The 23,173-nt window shown below is 36.2% G+C and overlaps 2 protein-coding genes across 2 annotated transcripts in view; both read left to right on the top strand.

The window, feature by feature from the left end:
- Nucleotides 1-4,768: 4,768 nt before the first annotated feature.
- The window catches only part of LOC149788670 (uncharacterized), a 57,907-nt gene continuing 39,502 nt past the window's right edge, over nucleotides 4,769-23,173 (top strand). Inside the window, exons 1-3 of the mRNA XM_089974746.1 lie at nucleotides 4,769-4,954; nucleotides 6,125-6,376; nucleotides 16,027-16,145. Of these exons, the coding sequence (XP_089830872.1) occupies nucleotides 4,892-4,954; nucleotides 6,125-6,376; nucleotides 16,027-16,145 (434 nt within the window). The 5' untranslated portion in view covers nucleotides 4,769-4,891. The remainder of the gene's footprint in view (nucleotides 4,955-6,124; nucleotides 6,377-16,026; nucleotides 16,146-23,173) is intronic.
- On the top strand, nucleotides 9,862-12,166 carry LOC149788671 (uncharacterized). Its single transcript, XM_089974745.1, has 2 exons — nucleotides 9,862-10,153; nucleotides 10,459-12,166. The coding sequence occupies exons 1-2, from the start codon at nucleotides 9,882-9,884 to the stop codon at nucleotides 11,444-11,446; spliced, it is 1,260 nt and encodes a 419-aa protein (XP_089830871.1). The 5' UTR covers nucleotides 9,862-9,881; the 3' UTR covers nucleotides 11,447-12,166.

Here is a 23,173-nt window from a genome sequence, read left to right as displayed (position 1 = left end):
TAATTTTTTAATTTAACTTGCTTTACTAATTTACCTACCATACTACATATTGCTTAATTTTTTGGTTAATGAGTAGCGAAGTAGCAGATGCTGTAAACATTCTTAATCCTACAAAACTCCAAACTTAATTTTATCATGTGCTGGTATATATCTGTTGCTCTTAATTGTGTTGCTTACGTTAAGGGATGAGAAATTAGTGTAATATTTATAATTATTTGATAATCTGACAGTTTGATTTTGTGATAAGTTTTAGGCAGACATTTACCATCTTTATGTGAAACAGAGACCCAATGGAGAGTTATTGCAGATTGTTTTAATTTTATGTCTCACAAATAATGAATTATTTTTTTTATGGATTATTGTGTATCTTGATTCATTTTGTGAACATTATATGTGTAACAAGATAACTGGGTGGGATTTTCAGAGTCACAGCAGAACACTTTTTACGATGATATAAATATATTGTTTAATAATGGATGACTTGAATGAGCAACTGATTATGAAAATGTGCATATATAAATAATCGAAATATTGGAGTTGATTAACATAAGAACGCACATACTTAATGATGAAAAATACAAATAAATTAAATTTAGCCAATATAAAGACATGGGGTAAATGGTTAACAATGATTTGACAATGAAACGATGGATATAGTTTACTCAGGTAGTAAAAGATGTACAATTTTATTCGTGTAGTAAACTGCATTCACTCAGGTAGCAAAATTATGGTGATAAAAAAGAGGGACAGATATACAGCTTATCTTTACAATCCAGAAAGATACACTGGGTTTTATGAACCCCAAAATTAGCCCACGGCTAACAAATTACATGTACGGAGATACACTCCATCATCAGTACACTGTTTCAGCTCCATGGCTGCTACAGTTCAGCTTCACACCTGCTACAGACACTCAAAACGCTAGAAACACTCCGAACATCCCAGATATTAGACACTCCAGACACTGAACATTAGACACTCCAGACACTCTAGACATTCAACGCTAAACAGATGAAAATATATCCTATAACGTGTACCATACATGGCATAGGCATAATGATGTAATGATGTTATACATGGTAAGCTATATAGATTACATTATCAGCACAATTATTACAAAATGATAGGTTCAAAAATAACCTAATCCTGCTCTATTAGAATCATGCTATATTAAACAGTTCTTAGAAAATGTAACTTTACATTACTAATATAAATCCCTTGCTAAATCGAAAACGAGAATAGAAATATGTGTATTATACTGCGTAAATCAAAGCTACATAGCAAAGATTAAAAAATAAACATGGTAATACAGTAGTTAGAACTTACAGACTGGAAATTAATAAACTTATGTACCTCTACAGCTGAAGATGTGCAAAGTCCTTGAAGCAGACTGCCCGCTGACAAGACTATTTCGTATTGTAAAGAAATGTACATACGGTGAGGTATTTATACACCTACAGTCTGTGCAATATAGGCATTCGCTTCCTTCCTATCTAGAGCACTTTGCAAGTGTGGCATGGGATGAACCGAACTCACTATTTCAAAATACGACACAATATGCATAAACCACCCTCGGGTATTGTTGTAGACAAAAAACTAAACCCGAGTACATGTATTCATTAAGAGTTCCATTCCTTGACAATATGATATTTTGATGAAATAAATAAAGGTTATTTACTGTTGTGTCTTTTTGATACATTTAATTAAATTTTGATGCACTAAATGTATACACTACAATTCCCATAATGTTCATTAAAGTGACCACTTGATGCTAAGACGTTTTAAACTTAATTTGCATGAGAAAAAGAGACCAGTTAGGTGAACCGGAGAAAACTGACTCTATAACATGGCTCAATTCAGAGGAGGTCAAGCTATTCACCCAGACCTTGCTTAAGCTGTTATGATACAAAATCTGTTTCCTGATAGCTTTGGCCTCAACATGCAGGATGAATGGGACACATGTCCTTTTATTTGTCCCAAACTTTCTTTCAGTTCAGACTGGATGGTTCAGTGATCCTCATGACACAACTAGGCTTTGTAACAAAGAACCAGTTACTGTCAATGTGCATTAAAAGAGTAGTCATCCATTTCCTCATGTTTACAGATAATTTAAGAACAATGGATATGCAAGGTCATGTCCACACCCTCAAGCGCTTATTATTTATTTATCATGTGCAGTGCATGTCCAGCCATTTAACAGTGTCATCATCAGCAAGGTGTAGAGCCTGCAGTTCAACGGGGAATTTTGTCGTGGACAATTGTTCACAATGTGTGATATGGTCTGTAAAGCTCCAAAGCTACAGGAAGAGTCAGTGATCTTGCCTAATCTTACAAGGATGACTGCACAATGACCATGTTCTGTCCAGAACTGGTTCAATGTGGTCCAAAGATGTCATGGAATTTGAAACCAGTATGGATATCCTATGAGGGAATGATGTACAACATATCCCTAGATGATAGCTGTCATATCCTCTGCCAACAGACTTAACCATACCAGATGTCTCAAAGCCAAGCGGACTGCTGGATGTGAAGTGATGTCTATGTACAGTGGAAGTTTCGCACTGGCATAAACCTTACCCAGCTTTTTTGTGCTTGCTTCCTGGTGATGAAGATGTGAAGTCGGAATGCTGCAACTTGGCAACATTCGTTCTGAAGCACTACCGGTACTTGAAGTGCACCGAGATAAACTGGAGCAACTGCAAACAACTTGTGTTCTGTAAGGAGGCAGGAAAGAATGGGGCACTGGTAGAAAACTAGTATACGTTAAGCATGTACCTGGTGGCTGATTTAATTACCCAGGTTATTATTAATGGCTGGATACCCATTCACAGCTCTACTGGAAACACACATTATTTTATTTGGCCTCATCTTGAGCCATTTCATCTTGGTCACCATGCCCTTTCCTCTGCACAGAATGAATACATTAAAACATTGTATTATCAATTTTATGTCATCAGTTAAATTTGGAAGACATTCTGATGTTAAGTAAAAACAGAAAAAATAATTCCCTTGTGCAGGGAAAATGTTATCTAGAACATGATGGTTGCAGGAATGGAAATGACTAACAACAGAAGCCCATGTACTGTGTTTCCTACAAATGTAAAACAGCTGCTATTCTGCACTGGAATTAGTTTCTGTGAGTGAGAAAATCTCTTGACAACTCCATGCCCATTCCACCTTTTTGGTATAAAGTCACTGATGCAGTTAGAAACTTTTTCCCTGGCTGGTTCTGTGTTATTTTTTTTGTCCTCTTGTCATATTCCATCACTGAGCAAGAATATCAATGCAAAACAAACATTCCCAATTTTCTCCAATCTACGATACAAGTGCATTACTAATGTAAAACGTCTTTGTTGCTTTGCAACTACTTGAATTCAGTTTGGATTCTTACACGTCTGATTTGTCATATAACGAATATGATACATTCATTTCTGATTGGTTGTTAATATCTTCCCAGCACTGGAATAAAACACTAACCAACAATCAAATCTAAATAAAGCAAATTTCAGTACCTTAATCACTGGATGTTTAGGCCTTCAAATTTAATTGAAATCGACATGACATGAAGCAACAGAGAAATTTACAAGTGTATATAAAATGATTGGTTAAAGAAATTAAATTAACATGCAGAACAGGTTCTGAAAGTCTTTTTTATCAGCTTGAAGATGTGGATGGGATGAAAGCAAATAACATGGAATTGGCAAGGCAGGATATGGGGAGGAAGGTTTTGACACGTGTGTATCCCTATATGTTAAGGTTATTTGTATATACTTTATGGTAAATATAAGTTGTGTATTGATTCGTTCCCTCCTATATTGATACATGTATGTGGCAAAGTTTTTCTTATTCTGTTATATTGATGATTGATTTTACCCGTAATGGATGGACAGGATTCATATGTATTATTGTAGGATAGGACAATGCTGAAGGTCAGAATTTTGCATCAGATCCTGAATTGTGACCTAAAGATGGAATTTTAATACATAACAGCAATGGATATTGAAGCATTATTTTAAAATTTCCACCTCGGATGCAGGAGGTAGTGGGTTCGAACACCGGCCAAGTCATACCAATGACTTATAAAAATGGTATTAACAGCTGCCTCACTAATTGCTCAGCACTAAGGATTTTGTGTTAGGACTGGTCGGCTTGGTATCAGGATAATGTGACCTGGTGGGGCATCATGCTATATGTCTGCGGTACGATGCCCTAGTACTAGTCATCACTATAAACTGCCACATTGCAGACATCGAAGTGATATGACTGACAAATTGTTAAGCTACATTCAAAATCCAAAATCACACACACACACACATTCCCGAATGAAAATAAGCTTGAAGTGAAAATTTTGATTGTGAATACTGATATAATGTTTGAACAGCAAATGATTCCATTAGAATTTCCTTGCCTTAAATAGAGCATAAGAATTTAATGTAAAATTCCATTGAATATTTCAGTCTTAATGTGAAAATTGTGGTGTTTAAACCCATGGCAGCATCAAAGAAAAGGTGTTAAGACAGCTAAAGTTACAGGCATTCAAACAGTAGTGGTTAATATGCAACATCAAAATTTGTATATAGTGATAAAATCTGTGCTCAGAGTTCAGATCTGTTAGAGTCATGAAACTTGACTCCAGCATTAACAATTCCATTCACAGATGCCGATGCCATCCCAGTTGAAACTTATCTTGAGAAACAGGCAGTTGATTGCTGCTCCAACAACTCAAAAACATTTTAAAAATTGTTTTAGATTCAATTCTGATAGATTTAAACAATGTGCCACATAAACAATTCTTTTTGCAGGTGCCCATGCCCTCCCTGCTGAAGATCATCTCAAGAAAAAGAAATCAAGATTGTTGCCAAGGAGGAAGAAGACATCAGAAACAGGTGGGATGGCTGTTTCATCAACTGAGAAACCTACAGGAGAAATGATTATGGATACAAATGCAGAAAAGGTATGATTTAGAGTTGAAGAACATTTCATCAGAGTTTGAAGAGAGGAGAAAAAGATATTTTGTTTGCTTCCTAGCATTATTAATTTTCTTGAACTGCAATAGTTCTGAATAGTTTTTGCTGACTAGAAGATGACGTTAATGTCGTCACAGTTTAGCATGCATTTAGTTTTCCAGTGTAAAGTCCTCAGTGTTCAGTCATCTGTACTGATAATCAAATGTCCCATTGTATGTATTTGGAAGGCTGGCCGAATTGTCTGTATTCATTGTCCAATGTAAAGCCCTCAGTGTTGATCCATCTATACTGATAATTCAAGTATCCCATTGTATGCATTTGGAAGTCTGGCAGACGTGTCTATGCAATGATACCAATCTAGTTGTTAATGATCATGTTTACAAAGTCATGACACTATTGTACTACGAGTAAAATCATCCTGTAAAATTAGCATACATACACACTGGTTAATCATATACAGGTAGTCCAAACAAAACAATAAGAAAGATTCAAATTAGTTTTTAAAATTTAAAGAGAAATCAGTCCACGCTTCTAACATGCCTTAGGTTCTGCCCTGCAATTGTTATGTACTTCTCAAAGAGCGACATGTATTATGGTGCAGTTGCTTGCTTTTGCAACGTGCCCATTGAAGAGGATATTGTCATCCCTTTATGCTACTCTAATATACTGTGACTTTATTTTACTTCAATCTGTGTAATATCTTTACATGTAATTGCCTAAATCCTACACTATTAAATCTTACACCTTTTCAAAATGGTTCCTCCCATGTGCTCAAAAAATGTGTTAGCAATACTAGCTTAAGAAACTTACGAAATATATGAAAGGTAATCATAGTTTGGTTAATTTTATTTTTTATAATTTAATTGTAATATCGATAAAGTGAAAATGACCAAGCGGAGCTAGCAAGCTTTTGGTAGGTGTCAGCTGACAAAAGGCCATGATGTATAATATCCAGCCCAAATGACACCCATTAATTGTACACCGAAATAAAAGGAATTATTAACTGTCTTTCAACAGTACCTAATTCAGATGAGATCCTTTGTTAAAGTAGTGTAATCATTGAGGAAAATATGGACAATTATTGTCTTTAAGAAGCATACCGTATGCAAATTACATAGCTATGATGTGGAGCCTTACTCATCTTCCTATATTTATAGATCAGTCGTCATGAGATCTGTGAGAAATACTTCAGAAAGATACGCACTTATCTAAAAGACAAACCTACCAGGTTTCACTTAGTTGATGAGGACTTTGCCATTGACAACACTATTGTAGACAGCAAATTGCAGGATTTGAAGAGGAAAATTGTTGAGGTGGCATCACAGCAGCCATACTGGGGGGAACAAATACCTGCACGTTGGCTCCCTCTTGAACAAGAGCTGATGAAGCTCAAGGCTGCTGGAATCAAGGTACAGCTTGACACACATTTTAAATCAGCATTATTTGGTGTTACTAATTACACACTGTAGACAAGTTCTGATTTTGCCTTTTTATATGTGTATTATTCTTTAGCTTTTCCAGTAATATGTTAAAAAGGTCACAAGTTCTAATGAAAAACACATATTTCTGACTTTGTCATTCTTTTTCTGTCTGTACATTGAAAACTGTCATATAATGTCCTGGGACATTGACAAATAACACATTTACTTACCAGTACAAACATTGGAGTTGTATTCTCTCATTTCCATCAGCTATTAATGAACAAATCTTGAGTGCAACCATACAGATGTGTTTGGATCCAGAAGTTTATGAGCCAAGAGGCTTTAGTTCAATTGTGTTTGTTTATAGTATATACACATGGTTTTTGATCAAAGCGATTTTAGCTCATTTGTGTTTGCTTACAATAGTTGGGCATGTTTTTTTATCTTTGAAGCATTAGTTTATTTTTGGGGCTGCTTACAACAAATATGTATGTTTTATGATCTATGAAGCTTTAGTTTATTTGTGGGGTTGCTTACAATATTTACTTCATCTTTTGTTTTGTGAGGTTTGAATCATACAAGATAAATGCACTTAAATCATTTTCATCCAATATGCAGTTTTCTTGATTTGAATAAAGTTTGTTGCTGTATTAATATTTGTTTAGCTCAGGCTTAAAACTTGGTGTGATGCACAGTACTTTGTGTACAATTTTGAAACTGACAATTGCTTTCCCCATCTATTTTGTATGTAATCTGTTCGATCCTCAAAAATCAGCTTGGATGATTTTATAGTCTCTTTTAAGTTAGTGATATTTTGTTTGAAGTTTCATAAAGCACATTTGCATGCTGCGGTTGGCTACTAGAAAGCTCAGGTGAAGTGGGGCACTTCTGTGGAGTAATGGAAGAATTTCTAGCTGGAAATATTTGTTTCTCCTTTGAATAAATTCCCCAACCAAATTAATATTAGGAATATAAGCCTATTATCTCCTGAATCTAGCCAACTAAAAGAAGAAAAGTCAGTTAGAAAAATTGTTGTGACATCATGGTCTTCAATGCTGGATCTATTCTCATTATCAATTTTCCAACTGGCAGAAAAAATGGCAACCTAACATGTGAGTTGATGACCCATATTGCTCAGGTCATTAACAAAGCAGCTCTCCATACCTAATGTGGATGCTGCCTCTGCCAATAATAATATGATACGTCTGATACGTCATGTGTGTGTTTGCTCCACATGACTAAAACTGCATCCTGCCCTGGTTTTAACAATGACTCAGTTTTGCTCACCATTGTTGTTTGGGGGCAAATTTGAATAAGTCTGACAGCATGCAGCTTGGGAACTGTTCCTCCAACTGGCCATTCCACCTGAATCCTCATTTAGGAACCCACCGTCCCAGCCACATAGAGAGATGATAGGTGAACCATGCAGAACAGATCATTAATGCCCCAAAATTCATTCAGTTTCCAACCTTATTCCAGCAGTTATCAACCGAATCACAGACCTGTTTACCCATCCGTATTTTACCGTATTTGTACGGAATAAGGCCCATCCGTACGGTCCTACGGTCATTGATCTGAAAATACGATTTGAGGTTGCATTTATTTTTTTTATTTTTTTAAATTATTTTTTACGTTTTTTTAAATTCCGGTTCGTTTCGTTGTCTCGTCTCTTTGGTCCGTGTCCGTGTCCGCAATTTGCGCCACATCACTGATTTTAACATTCTCAACATCCGGTTATTTAAACAAAGAAAATGCCGCCGACAAGAAAGTTTCAGCAGGATTCTGATGATGAAAATGCAAAGTCGAAACATAGAAAACAGCATTTTCTTCCAGTTTATCATACTCTGTGGCCATGCCTGAAACCATCGTCCAAAGGAGAACATTTTGTGCTTTGCACTGTTTGCAACGTTGATTTTTCCTGCGCACATGGTGGAAGGAATGACTGTTCACGGCATGTGGAATCCGAAAATCATGCGAAATTGGCATCATTAGTGAAGGGAAATAGAAATATTCTGTCGATGATGAAGGGAAAGGAAGTCAGTGATCAACACATATTTCAAAAGCAAATAACCCGTGCTGAGGCGATTTTATGTGAGATTATCGTAAATATGAATTTGTCATTGAGCACAGCCGACAAGTTAACGGAAGCAATGAAAAATATGTTCCCAGATTCCAGAATTGCACAAGGTACTTAGAAACAATCTCTCTCTCTCTCTCTCTCTCTCTCTCTCTCTCTCACACACACACAAACACAGATGCACACTCTTAATCTTATAACTTCAGATTGACACATTGTCCTTAGACCGATGTGGGTTCTTTTTCCTTTCATATCAGATCCAAACTTGTTTTTTTAAAAATAGTTTTTTAAAATAAAAATTAAAACGGAAACTAAACAATCACAGTTTAAGGTCAAAGAATCGCCGCCCCCCCCCCCCCATACTGCTGTGTTTGCTAGATGCATGAAAGCTGCTAAACTTGTTTAAACATTAAATATTTCCATAAATAGTATTGACTATAAAAAAATTATCAAAATAGGATAGAATTTCATAGATGTAGATACTAAATGCAATGATCTCGGTGTAAATGTTAAATATATTAAAAAATTCAGGTTATGCACGTTATTACAGTTGTATGTATCTTAGCTATACTCTGTCCTTAGTTAATTAGTTTGCAGATATTAGAATAATATCTGAAATGCTTTGGTTTTTTTGGTAAATAATAGGCTTCATAATATAAACTTTCTGCCAGTGGTTTCCATTTTGTAATGTTATTGCTGGCGTTCTTTAGGAATGAGGTGCTGTCGCAACAAAGCAACTGCTGTTATAAAGGAAATGTCAACAATTCAGATGAGTGACCTAACTGCACGCATGATAAAGTTCCCATTCAGCATTGCCACTGATGGAAGCAATGAAGGTGACAAGACACAGTTTCCTCTTGTGGTTCGAACCAAGCAGTCAGAATTAGGACAGGTCAGCTCAGAGCTGTTGGCACTACCTGTATGTGAAGGTTCTGCTACTGGTGAGAAATTTTTTAGTTACATGTTTTTAAAACTACTTTTCAGGGAGGAGATGGTGATGCCTTTCAAAGGACACCTGCTCAGATCGGGATTATTGATAATGATAGGTTGTCTTGCTAGTTTCTTTAAATCATTATCTATAAAACTAAAGATCGGACTGAACATTTTGTTACAAGGTATAGGCTTTATGTGCTTCATTTTACAACATTAGTATTTTGTTCCCTTGATATGGTATTTCGTTATTTCTGTTCAAAACAATTTCATCATTCTTCTCTGTATTGATTTTGAGAATATTAAGTGTCAAAATTTCTTTAAAGTTATTTTTCTTTATTATCTTTTCCACCATTTGCATTCTGATTGTTTATGTATATGTCTTTTTCAGGTGAAAAGATCTTTGATCTTGTGCACAAAGAGCTTTTCATCCGTGGGATTCCATGGAAGAATTGCATCTCATTTGGATCTGACAATGCCAATGTAATGACTGGGAAGAAGAAAGGAGTTTTATCCTTTGTGGAGAAGGAACAGCCTGAAGTCTTCTTGTCTGCCTGCACCCTTCACCTAGTTCATCTTGCAGCAAAAAGAGGTGCAGAGTGCCTGCCACCAGTTGATGAAGTCCTGGTAGACATCTTTTACTTCTTTAAAAAAAGTACTGTCCGGCAGTCAAATCTGAAAGAACTTCAGGGACTATATGACGTCGAACAAAAAAAGATGCTCAAGCATGGAAGAACCAGATGGCTGAGCATTGGAAGGTATGACACTGATGGATTACTATTCACAATAATATTTGTTAGCAAACTGTCGTTGAGGTTTTGAATGTAATGAAAGGTTCCGATTTGTTGACTTCCTGATCAGAATCTTTGTAGTTTCATTAGTTATATGCCATCAATTCATTTACACTGTAATAATCATTTCCATGTTTCAGCTACATGTACATTGTTTAAATAGTTAATCTACTATATAGTCAATGCCCTTAATGTCAATTTCTGGTCAGAATAAATTTATAAATATATTGATTTATGCAGTTTCTCAAATTTTTTGCCTTCTTGTTTTTCAGATGCCTTGCAAGACTGCTTGAAAATTGGGATCCATTGAAGCATTTCTTCCATGAAGAACAGAAGAAGAAAAAACCAGGAAAATCTGAAGAGAGGGGCTACTCTGCACAGAAGGTTGATGTTATTTTCCAGTTCGTTCGTTCTCCGACAAACAGGCTGTATTGTTTATTTCTCAGCTATACCATCAAGGCATTTGAAAAAGTCCTTTTGAAATTACAAGCAGAGGACCCCATGATCCATGAGGTGCGGCCATTGCTGTGTAATCTCTTAACTGATCTATACAGCCGTTTTATTAAGCCAGATGCTATTTTGAATCATACTGTGGAGGAGGTCCGTTTCAAAGATCGACAGAAACAAAAGGATGATGAAGACCTTTTAATTGGAGGAGAAGCAAGAGATTTCCTGGGCAAAGCAGAAGAAAATCATCTGCGAAAGAGCAGAATAACAGACTTTTATTCCTCGGTGAGGGCTTACTTTGAAGCAATCTGTGCCTATCTTTTGGTGAAGCTGCCACTACAAGACCCCCTGCTTCAACACATTTGTGTTGTGGATCCTAGGAATCAAGTAACAGCAAAATCAATAAATTTACATTACTTTCTGAAAAGATTTCCATGCTTGTTACCACCAAGTGTAACTGCTGATACCATCATAGAGCAGTTTTGCCGGTACCAATCAATGGACATCTCAATGTGTTTGAAAAACAGAATTGATGAATTTTGGATTGCTGTTTCTGCCAAGGAACCTGATCTCCAGTCTTTGTGTGATGTCATGCTGAGCTTACTCACTGTGCCTCATAGCAGTGCTGCTTGTGAACGCATTTTCAGCTGTGTTAGGAAAAATGTTACTGATCAGAGATCCTCACTAGCTAATCAGACCATTGAGGCTTTATTGGTCCTGAAATCAAAAGCAAAGAATTTTACCAAAGAGTTGACAGATGACCAGCTGGATAGGATAAAGAGTGCCTATTATATAGCCATTAAAAACCCATAGACTAACTAAAGCCTTCATTAAAGTCAGTGGTGTTTAATTTCTGACGATTTTGCCTTGATACACAGAATTGCCTGAATACCAGCGTCTTTACAAACTAAGACTTATTTATAGAATATTATATAGTCTGCATGTTGTGCAATAGTAAATAATGGTAATTATAGTGTATTGATAGTGTCTACTATTTGTGAGCAGTTTCACAGGTGACGTGTGCTGTGTTGTGATGTTAGAGACACTGAATGAAAATACTGACTGCCATCTTAAAATACTGACTGTCATTGCTTAAAATACTGACAAGAAAATATATGGGTAAACAGGTCTGGAATCAGTTTGGGTGGCTATCTTACATGGGAGGTTATAAACTAGATTTCTCTAACCTCACACCTTCCGCTTCCCAATGCTGACTTAACACCAATACTGCCCATAGACAGCCTAGCTATGATCCCTGCAGTATTGATCATGTTGGGTAAATAAATACCACAAACAGAATGGGTGACCCCAGCCACTTTGGAGGAGCTTCAGATTTTGTTTACCCAACTCCCTCTTCTTTCTTCATCTACTCATTCTAAGGGATGTCCCTCAGGTCAAGTAAAGGCTCATATTCCTTAACAGGAGATAGTCCCTTGTCAGCAAATGGAGATTGTACAAAGCAACAGTTTTCAAGTTTTGGTCATTTTTAGTCCTTATCACAAAGAGGCAAATCATAAACTTGATATACCTGAACGAATTCATTCTTCTTCTGAAATTCAAAATAGAGACGATGAGGTCCATCTGACTGTCCATCCAAATGGATGAGTATGCATGAAGTCTCAGTCTCAAAGATGCCTACTTTCCCGTCCATGTTCACCTAACATCGTAAATGTTTCTTGTTTACTTACCTCGTCATAGTGTCCATATTTCAATTCCTTCCTTTTTGTCTGAATATTCGTTCCAGGGACTTCACCAGAATTTTGTATTCCCATTGCATTATCACCCTTTTATAGTCAATATTCCCGGTGGCAATGGAAGTGCATCAGGATGATGTCCAACAAGAATGTATGTTAATCTCTTTTGAATCTCAGTTTTTAGTGAATTGTGAAAAATCTGTCCTTCACCATCCCAGCATTTTATGGATTTGATGACCAATCTGAGTATTATTCATCTCTCTGATCTACAGGATTGTCAGACATAGAGTCTGTTTCCAGCAGGATGTAGATTTTAGAGAGAATTCATGAAGTGCTTTCGGTTACTCAGTATGTTTTTCATTCTTGACTCATATCATGACATCTTTGTGAGAGAATCAAATCAGACCTTTGATTGTGTAGAGAATTTCAAGCAGCAAGAAAGCCCTCCACTATGATGGCTATGAAGGAAAGTGGCTTGTTTTGTTCAAGGACTGGTGTAGAGTCAATAATATCTCTTTGAGTGCCTGGATCCCTAAACAGGCCAACATTATTTTCTTGGTCTACAAGAAAAACAATTTGGCACCAGTTACCATCAAAGGCTACTTCTCCATGATATCTAACACAATCAGGCACTTTAACACAGATGTTGGTAATGATAAAGATTTGTCAGGCATATTAATCAATTTTGATTTGAACAGATTAAAGTCCCTCATGCTATTTCCAAATTGGAATCTGTCCTGCGTCTGAACATGGCTCTGCTTGGAAACGTTCAAGCCAGTAGCCAGAACCTCATAAAGCTGATATCATATGATACATATGTCCTGATAGGTGTTAAACTTATTGGGTGAGCAAATTAAATGCCTTTTCAGTTGACCCAAGCTATCTACAGTTCACTTTGGATGGTTCAATGATGCTCATGACACAACTATGCTTTGTGGCAAAGAAACAGTTGCCGTAATTGGGCAGTCATAGAGATATGTCATCTATATATATATATATATATATATATATATATATATATATATATATATATATATATATATATATCTAGAGCACCAGCCATGCAAGATCCTGTCCATGCCCTTGAGCACCACTTGAAACACACAGACACAGGTCATGGTAACTGCACGAGACTCTATGTGTGGAGGCAGGAGAGGATATTGCCTCTCGAACCCTGTCCTTGTGGCGTAATTAGGTTATATTCTCTGCTTACTCTGACATCAAAGTATCAAAACCAACTGATGAGGATTTTTTCAGCTCATGAAATTACAGCAATATCAGCTTGCCTCACATTCACATGCAAATTTTTTATCCAGTACATCATAGAAGTTTTTGGCTGGCATGCAGATTCAACTTGCTTGAGTATGTATCTCAAGACTTTAACAGAGACATAATCTGAATATTGTTGGTCCTGTGGATGCAGCCCAGATGACCACCAGACCTAGTTAAACTAGCACTTCCTCTTAGCTTTACTAAATTCACCATTTAAGTTTAATGTTATGAAGACTTAATTTTCCTAATCTGATAGAGCAGTCATGGATCATGTCGACATAGGCTGTATTGTTCGAAGCAAGAAAATGGGTTATCATTCACGTGGGGAATCCAAACATTCTTCCCTAGAAGGATATCCAAACTATAGGTCAAATGCTGGTTATCATTCACATGGGGAATCCAAACGTTCTTCCCTAGAAGGATATCCAAATTATAGGTCAGATGCTGGTTATCATTCACGTGGGGAATCCAAACATTCTTCCCTAGAAGGATATCCAAACTATAGGTCAAATGCTTGTTATCATTTACATGGGGAATCCAAACGTTCTTCCCTAGAAGGATATCCAAACTATAGGTCAGATGCTTGTTATCATTCACATGGGGAATTCAAATGTTCTTCCCTAGAAGGATATCCAAACTATAGGTTAGATGCTGGTTATCATTCACATGGGGAATTCAAACGTTCTTCCCTAGAAGGATATCCATACTATAGGTCAGATGCTATGTATTTCCTCCACACGTTACATATTCTGTTGTTAAAGTTATTGGAGAATGTATTGAAAGGAGAAATCAAATTTTGTTGTAAATTATGTTTGACCGGGAGTACTTACTTGTCACATGACTTCAAGACCGTACCGGAAAACCTGCAATGTGAACATTCTCATTACTGGTTTGCTCAGCTTAAAACTCATAACACCAAACAATGACAATGGGAGGTAGTGGGTAAGAGTTACTGCCCTTTTGTCTGTTTGGTATAGGCAGAAAGGATATACATGTATTTTCATATTTTATTAGGGCTGAATTCAGTTGGTAGCATGCTTACAGATCACTTAAGAATTGTAAGAGAAACATAATTTGCTATACAGCTGCGTTTTTCACATACATCAAGGATTATTTATATTTTAGAGGTGGCTGTGCTTTTAAGATCATTATAGCTGCAAAATATACCCAATTTATTTTGCAAATGTTTATATACTTGTTCTTGTGATAGTGTTGGAAATAAACAGTTTATATTGGTATAGCATCTGGATTGAGTAATCTGTCCATGAGTATCTGGATTGAGTAATATGTCCATGAGTGTCTGGATAGAGTAATCTGTCCATGAGTATCTGGATTGAGTAATCTGTCCATGAGTATCTGGATTGAGTAATGTTTCCATGAGTGTCTGGATTGAGTAATCTGTCCATGAGTATCTGGATTGAGTAATGTTTCCATGAGTGTCTGGATTGAGTAATATGTCCATGAGTATCTGGATTGAGTAATGTTTCCATGTGTGTATGAGTAATCTGTCCATGAGTATCTGGGTTGAGTAATTTTTCAATGAATGTCTGGAATAAGTAAACACAGTAGTATCAAGTCATTTAAAAGACTGCTAATCTAATTGAACATATCAAATTTGCTTTGCTTTTAGAATTTGTTTGATTGATAATTTGGTCCCTTAGTTCCATATGCAGTAAAGCAGGAAAAAAACTTGCACACATGTGACAGTTGTTAACGACTATTGATATGACACGATGTGAATGAATAAATTGAAATAAAAGAAACCATTCAGTATGCCCAGAGGGCATGAATGACCAGATAAAGGTAGATAAATTGATTTGGTTCTAACAATTAGCACTTGCCAGGGTTGTTTATACATAGGAGAAAAGCACTTGTCCTGGACTAGTGGCTTGAAAAAGTTTACTTGTCCAACTTCATAAATAGATAGTCTGGAATGTTGTGCTACAGGATTTGGTTGATTCAGCCCTGTACAGTTCCACTTATAATTTGGCTGGGGAATTGAAACGCCAATGTTAAAGCATATGTAATCTGTATCCGGGAAGGTAAGAAACAATTTTTAATGTATGTTTAATATTGAGAAATTTTAACACTTGAAGTCCTAAACTTAGTTTTTATTCATGATCATGTAACATCAATGCAGTTTATTAAGTGTATTGTATAAAAGACATATATTCGCAGTTTAATAAATTTGTATGAAGTCATTATACAAACGAAAACAATATAAAATAGTTACACCTCAATATTTATTTTGTAGTTGTCACATATACAGATGAAAATCTTTACAGATAATTTCTTACTTGGTATATGTTTGTTGTCATGATTTTCATTTGCATATGTGAAACCATTTTGTATCTTATTTATCACTTTAACAAAGGTAAAAACATTGTATCTCTCTAAATTATATTGTTTTATTTGTGTTTGTTTTAGGTGATTCCCCGTAGCCTTGTAGAAGACTTGAGTAAAGCAGGTGCTGTTAAGATATCCACAGATGAATTGGAATTGTTTCTTCGATTCCAAAATGACATTGGAACAATCCTTTACTTCAGGTGAGATTGAAATTAGTTTTCCTCTCCAAACAAAGCATTATTTTTTACGTTGGGTAATTCTTGAAATTAGAATAATATGGTCATTACAGGTATTTTCAGACTGTGTAATTCTTGAAGTTGGAATGGACATGGTCATTACAGGTATTTACATTAGCAAATAAATGTCAGTTATTAGAGACAGGCATTTCTCCTTCAAATGTCCCCCAATTACATTATGTTAGGAATATTACCCTGCTATCTTGCAAATCCAGCCCTACTAAAAGATGAAAATCATTTTTTAAGTCAATCTCACATAGACAAAAGACAATAAATCTTGCCTATTACCTCCCCTTGCTGCTGCACTGTGTCGTTAGGTTTTAGCTTTGTTGCTTTATTTATAACATTGTACATTATACGTCCAACATTCCAAACTATTTTAGTGTTTAAATTGGACCATCCAATGTTCATTTTTGATTTATTGTGTGGGACAATTATTCTTCTGTATACATTATTGTAATAGTTTCTGCCAAATCTGAGTGACTTTGGCACCTTTTTGGACTTAGTCTGTTCAACACCAAATTATACCATGGTATTGTTGACCCCATGTTCTCATTTTTGAGGTAGCATGGAACTATTTTTGCTTGCTCTGTTAGTAGGAGAAATGGTTTTATCGAATTAATTACATGCTACATTGCTAATTTATGCTTTGTTTTCACTTCATGTATCAATTCAGTAAAAATGTCAACTACATGTATACATGCATATGTTCAAAGAATAGGCTAAAATACATAAAATGTGATAATCAAAAACTTGGATTGCTCCTTTAGTAACGGAGATGATATATTAGTGAGTTAGTAACATAATTACTAATTTACGCTGTTTTCTCATCTTGTGTTACTTCAGAAATATCAACTAATTGCATGAAATGCCAATTTCAGTACAAGGGAGTCAACTATGAATCTTGTTTTGTATTTACTAAGTGTATATCATTTATGACATGCAGCATGTGTACTAAGTGGTCAGAGAAAATATCGGCTACAGTATTAGTGAGTAAGTACCAAGTTGGATTGCTAATTTATGCTTTGTTTTATCTTCTTGTAATATTTCAGTAGAAATGTCAACTCAGTGTATGAAATACTAAGTTCAAAGCAATAGTCCATAAAGCATCAGTGGAAGAAAGACAAAATAAGTTGAGAAAGACAACATGTTTATCCAAAGACAACCTTTATTGCTGGCAATAGTCCATAAAGCATCAGTGGAAGAAAGACAGAATAAATCAAGAAAGACAACATGTATATCCAAAGACAACCTTCATTGCTGGCAATTCTCACTCACTGGGGAAGTGTTCCCCCGATATTAGGCAGCCTGTTGGGAGTAAGTCTTCTCCTATGTACGAGCATGGCCATCAGGTCTGTAAGTTGGGATGCATGGGGTTTGTACCGGATCCATTGTATCCAACTCATAATATATCTGCACCATCACTAGTCATCCACTATCACCAGCCATCAGAGCATCGGGGCCTTTCTCTTGAAATGGTTCAACCAAATATGAGTTATTGGGATCTTAGTGACAGATCTGTTCATTGAACTACACTATTTGCAAGATAACCTTATTATGGCTGAGATTTCAGTGACAAATCTCTCCATCCACCCAAGCGCTTTCAACTGGCTGGTACCTGCAATAGCCATCCAACTATCCAAGCACATACATGGTTTTAATCAGATAAGACAGTCTGGCCAACAAGGATTTTTGGCAATTGTAGTGACAGATCTATCTGTTTAGATCTGCAAATCAGCTTTACTCAGATCTGACCATGTAATGGAGTAAATTTAGCATCAAGGCCACAGTTGAGGATATTTATAGATTTTTGGCATCCTCAGAATGCCCACAACCTCCTACCACTTCTCAGGACTATAAAGTAAAAGCATCAGCCGATTTCGACAAAGAGGAAGAGACACCATCCTTTTCAACTTTGGTGAATAATGACCTCTCTGGTAGAATTGTGGACCTGGGAATTCTAAGGCTTTCCTTTCAGGAAACCAGGTAACCTCATAAGGTGTTATGTAATGACTGCTTCAGACAACACAAAGGTGGAAGCTTACCTCAGTGTCAAAGAGATACACATGCTTGTACTCTTTGTTTGGAAGTCTGAAACCTCATCTTATCCTCAGATTCTTTGCATATCACACTTGGAGTCTGCCATCGTCCAGGTAAAACAAAGCATCCTTTTGAATAGCCTGTCCAATGGGGATTATATTGTCTTCATATAATGCTCATTGCACCAGTTAGTTGAAAAGACAAACTTTCTGTTATGGGGAGGCCTATAGTAAACATATTTGCTACAAGATTGAACAACAATCTCTCTCTTGATGTCTGTCCAATGATAGATAAGAAGTCCTGGAGGTGAATGCTTTCATTCTGATATGGGGTCTTGTGTAGGCTTACATCTTTCAAATTAATTCTGCATACTCTCCACTTAGGTTCCCCATGACTTGGCTCATTTTGATAACTCCTTGTGACTCCAGGGGTCATGGTTCAGTGATCTACTTCACATGTTTGCAGATGAGCTCAGGAGATTACCACAGACGAAGGATCTACTGTTGCAGCACAGTGGTTACCTATTGTACAACAATCCACAGATTCTCCAGCTTCACCTTTGGTTCATCGCTAATGACCTATATGCCAATACCAGTTTTCCAACAAGGATGTCAGCCTCATTGCCCAGATATAGAAGCAATCCATTTCAATTTAATGCTACCATTTGGAGAATCTTTAATACATGGTGCAGTAGGAAACACCTTGGTCCAAGCTGTCAGTCTTTAAATGCATTTGCAGACTTGAAAGATATAGGGCAGTCATTCCTAACACTAAAATTCTCTAGCAGTTCTGCTGATGGGTAGGACCCTTACCTTTATGATCTTATCAGGTATTTCAAGCTGCAGAGATTTGCATATGGTTCATTAAGGCCTAAATGGAACCTTTCGTGTCATTGAAGAGAATAAGTGAAATTCTAGCTTTGTCAGTGAACCTGATTTTTTATGGTTCAGTGGTAACATTAATCTCCTTGCTTTGTGGACCTGATTTTTGTATGGTTCTGTGGTAAAATTAATTTGGATTTTCTTCATTGCCAACCTGTAATTCTGAGTAAGAATCAGCTACCTTAAGTAGTTCCTCTTTCTACTGAGTTTCCAGGTGTATACCATGTGTGTGCTGGGTATTATCAAGATAGGTTATTGTTGCCCAGATAGGACTTTTAAGATTCTATCTGGCTTCATTGAAAAAAGGAAAGGTCAGAATTGGCTGAAGGGTTCCTCGGACATTTTGACAGCCACCATTTACAGGTTGAGTGACATCACTGCGAAGAATGCTTATCAGTTTCTTGTAGAAAGGGATCTTGTTTTCATGAGAATTAAATCCCATGTAGTTAGGTTTGTTTCTGCATCATAGGACTACATTAATCGTTAATCTTTGAATGATGATATGAGAGCTTCCTTGCATTCTCTCTATACCGTTTCATCCTTTTACCTTCATTTTTTCATGCACCAGATAGAAAGTATTTACTCATAGGTCCAATCATGATAGAACAACATATGATCAAGCCGTCTTGTCAGTAGGGAACACTCTTACTATAAAGATAAGTGGATTTGTTTTCTTTTGCAAATGTTTCTTTTCTCTACATTAGCCTCCTTCTAACTGGTAAATTTGTAATATAATTATAGCTGGTATTGTATTACCAAACTAGGTGTTTTGGAGTTTGTGATTTTGATTTTTAATGTAGCTTTAACAATTTTTCAGTCATATCGCTTCAATGTCTGCAGTTTGACAGTTTATAGTGATATCTAGCACTGGAGCTTCATGCCGCAGACATGTAGCATAATGTCCCATCCAGACACATTATCCTGACACCAGGCCAACCAGTCATAACACTAACCTGTTAATGCTGAGCACCAAGCGAGGCAGTTGTTTGTATCATTTTTGTATGTCTTTGGTATGACTCGGCCAGGGATCAAACCCACCACCTCCTGCATCCGATGCGGACCCTCTAACCACTAGGTCACCAGAGTGGTCGGTTTTTTGGAGTAAAATCAATTTTAATTTTTTAATGCCTACCAACTACCGCTGCAAAGATTTTTCCTTCCTCTACAAGATGTCTTGTGTCTGGTAATCAACAGAGAAAGATATTCTTTATGCCGGATGTGACTAAGGAATTAGGCTGGAATTATGCTCTTTTAAATGCAGGGCCCCTATATATATATTTAGTTTGAGCTGGGGATGCATCCTTGTAAATGAAAGCAATGAAATAGTAACAGGTTAATATTCCATAATGAAAATTAGTTTTACTCCCAAAAGATCAAAATTTCATCTGGAAATAATACTTGGAAAAGGCATGGAAGTTTTTTCTTTTTATAAAGTGGGAAACCCAGATATCAAGAGCATATGGAGTACCTTCAGGTTTTTAGTGGAGGTTTAATGTATGAGGTACTCGTATCAATCACTTAAAGTGCTTGAGGGAATCAGCTGCTTTGATAAGAAGGGCACTTTTATTAATTATCAATTAGTTCGGTGTCTTTTTGGTGAATAACATAATTTTTATGAAACACTGTAAAATTGCAGGAAACAAATTGCTTTGAATTGGATGCTGTCATCTTAAAAAAGATTCAGTTTTTGAAAAGATTTTCAGATGTCTTGTCAATGTGTGAAAATTACATTGTGCATTAAAGAGATCAAGTAACAGTTGGTGAGACTGTGTAATGTGTGTCAAGAAATTAGATTCCATTTCCTGCAGATGATGTGTGTGAGGAAATCACATGTACAAAATTAGAAAGATATATATTGTTACGGGGTAGCATTAGCTGTTAACTTGGTGACCTTTCAATGACTCAGTATACTTTCTATGGCCAGTAAACTCTCATTAGAGTAAAGGCCCAGTTAAACTTAGACCATAACTCCACGAGGTTTCTGTCAGTCTCTGTCATGAAGTGGGGAATCCTTACAGTAAGAATGGGTCTAGGGATGAAATGGGGAATCCTTACAGTAAGAATGGGACTAGGGATAAAGCGGGGAATCCTTACAGTAAGAATGGGACTAGGGATGAAATGGGGAATCCTTACAGTAAGAATGGGACTAGGGATGAAGTGGGGAATCCTTACAGTAAGAATGGGATTAGGGATGAAGTGGGGAATCCTTGCAGTAAGAATGGGACTAGGGATGAAGCGGGGAATCCTTACAGTAAGAATGGGACTAGGGATGAAGTGGGGAATCCTTACAGTAAGAATGGGTCTAGGGATGAAGTGGGGAATCCTTACAGTAAGAATGGGACTAGGGATGAAGCGGGGAATGCTTACAGTAAGAATGGGTCTAGGGATGAAGTGGGGAATCCTTACAGTAAGAATGGGTCTAGGGATGAAGTGGGGAATCCTTACAGTAAGAATGGTCTAGGGATGAAATGGGGAATCCTTACAGTAAGAATGGGACTAGGGATGAAGCGTGGAATCCTTGCAGTAAGAATGGGACTAGGGATGAAGCGGTGAATCCTTACAGTAAGAATGGGACTAGGGATGAAATGCAGACTCAGATTTAATTTCCATCTGGTTTATTAACAGTCACAAACTTGTATGGCATTAAAATTTCAAGTCTCAAATATCAAGTGCATTGCTTACAAATAATAATTCATTGATTTAATATAACAGTGGTAGTGTGCAGATGGACAAACATAAGTAATTTCAGTAACAGTTTTTATCATAGAAGTTGATATTAATATTAATAAATGTTGAAGTTAATGTTCAGATGTTATATTAAAATTATTGTTTAGTCACAAACATTGAAAGATTGGCTAACATTTCATTAAATTCATATAGGTTAATTTCAAATAGAGCCTTGAGACACACTCAATGGCTATAACAGTAATAAAACACAGCATATGTACAAAGCCTTGAGACACAATGGCTATAACAATAATAACAAACAGCATATGTACAAAGCCTTGATACACACTCAATGGCTATAACAATAATAACAAACAGCATATGTACAAAGCCTTGAGACACACTCAATGGATATAACAATAATAACAAACAGCATATGTACAAAGCCTTGAGACACTCAATGGCTATTACAGTAATAACAAACAGCATATGTACAAAGCCTTGAGACACACTCAATGGCTATAACAATAATAACAAACAGCATATGTACTAAGCCTTGATACACACTCAATGGCTATAACAATAATAACAAACAGCATATGTACAAAGCCTTGAGAAACACACAATGCCTATAACAATAATAACAAACAGCATATGTACAAAGCCTGAGACACACTCAATGGCTATAACAATAATAACAAACAGCATATGTACAAAGCCTTGAGAAACACTCAACAGTTTTACAATTTAACAAATAACTATTGGAAAGAGCATTGAGAAACAGGCATTTGCTTTATATTCAAACCTGCGCTTATTATTATTATTATAATTATTATTATATTTTGTATTTCTGTTGAATTGTAATAAACATTATTATTTGAACAAAATCTGCAAGAATCCCCTGATTTGACCTCACTGGATCTTGAAAATACTGCCTGAATACTATTTATCAAGAATCCCTTGACTTGACCTCATATTGTCTTGAAAATACAGAATGAATACTATTTCACTGATCAAGAATCCCATGACTTGACTTCATATTGTCTTGAAAATACTGCCTGAATACTATTTATCAAGAATCCCTTGACTTGACTCACATTGTTTTGAAAATACTGCCTGAATACCATTTATCAAGAATCCCTTGACTTGACTCACAATGTCTTGAAAATACTACCAGAATACCATTTATCAAGAATCCCTTGACTTGACTTCATATTGTCTTGAAAATACTGCCAGAATACTATTTATCAAGAATCCCTTGACTTGACTCAAATTGTCTTGAAAATACTGCCTGAATACCATTTATCAAGAATCCCTTGACTTGACTCACATTGTCTTGAAAATACTGCCTGAATACTATTTATCAAGAATCCCTTGACTTGACCTCATATTGTCTTGAAAATA

Source organism: Sinohyriopsis cumingii, chromosome 11 (genome assembly GCF_028554795.1).
Source record: "Sinohyriopsis cumingii isolate HCF-2022 chromosome 11, ASM2855479v2, whole genome shotgun sequence".
Lineage (NCBI taxonomy): Eukaryota > Metazoa > Mollusca > Bivalvia > Unionida > Unionidae > Sinohyriopsis > Sinohyriopsis cumingii.
The sequence above is the reverse complement of the archived record's forward strand: the minus strand, read 5'-3'. Positions and strand labels throughout refer to the sequence as shown.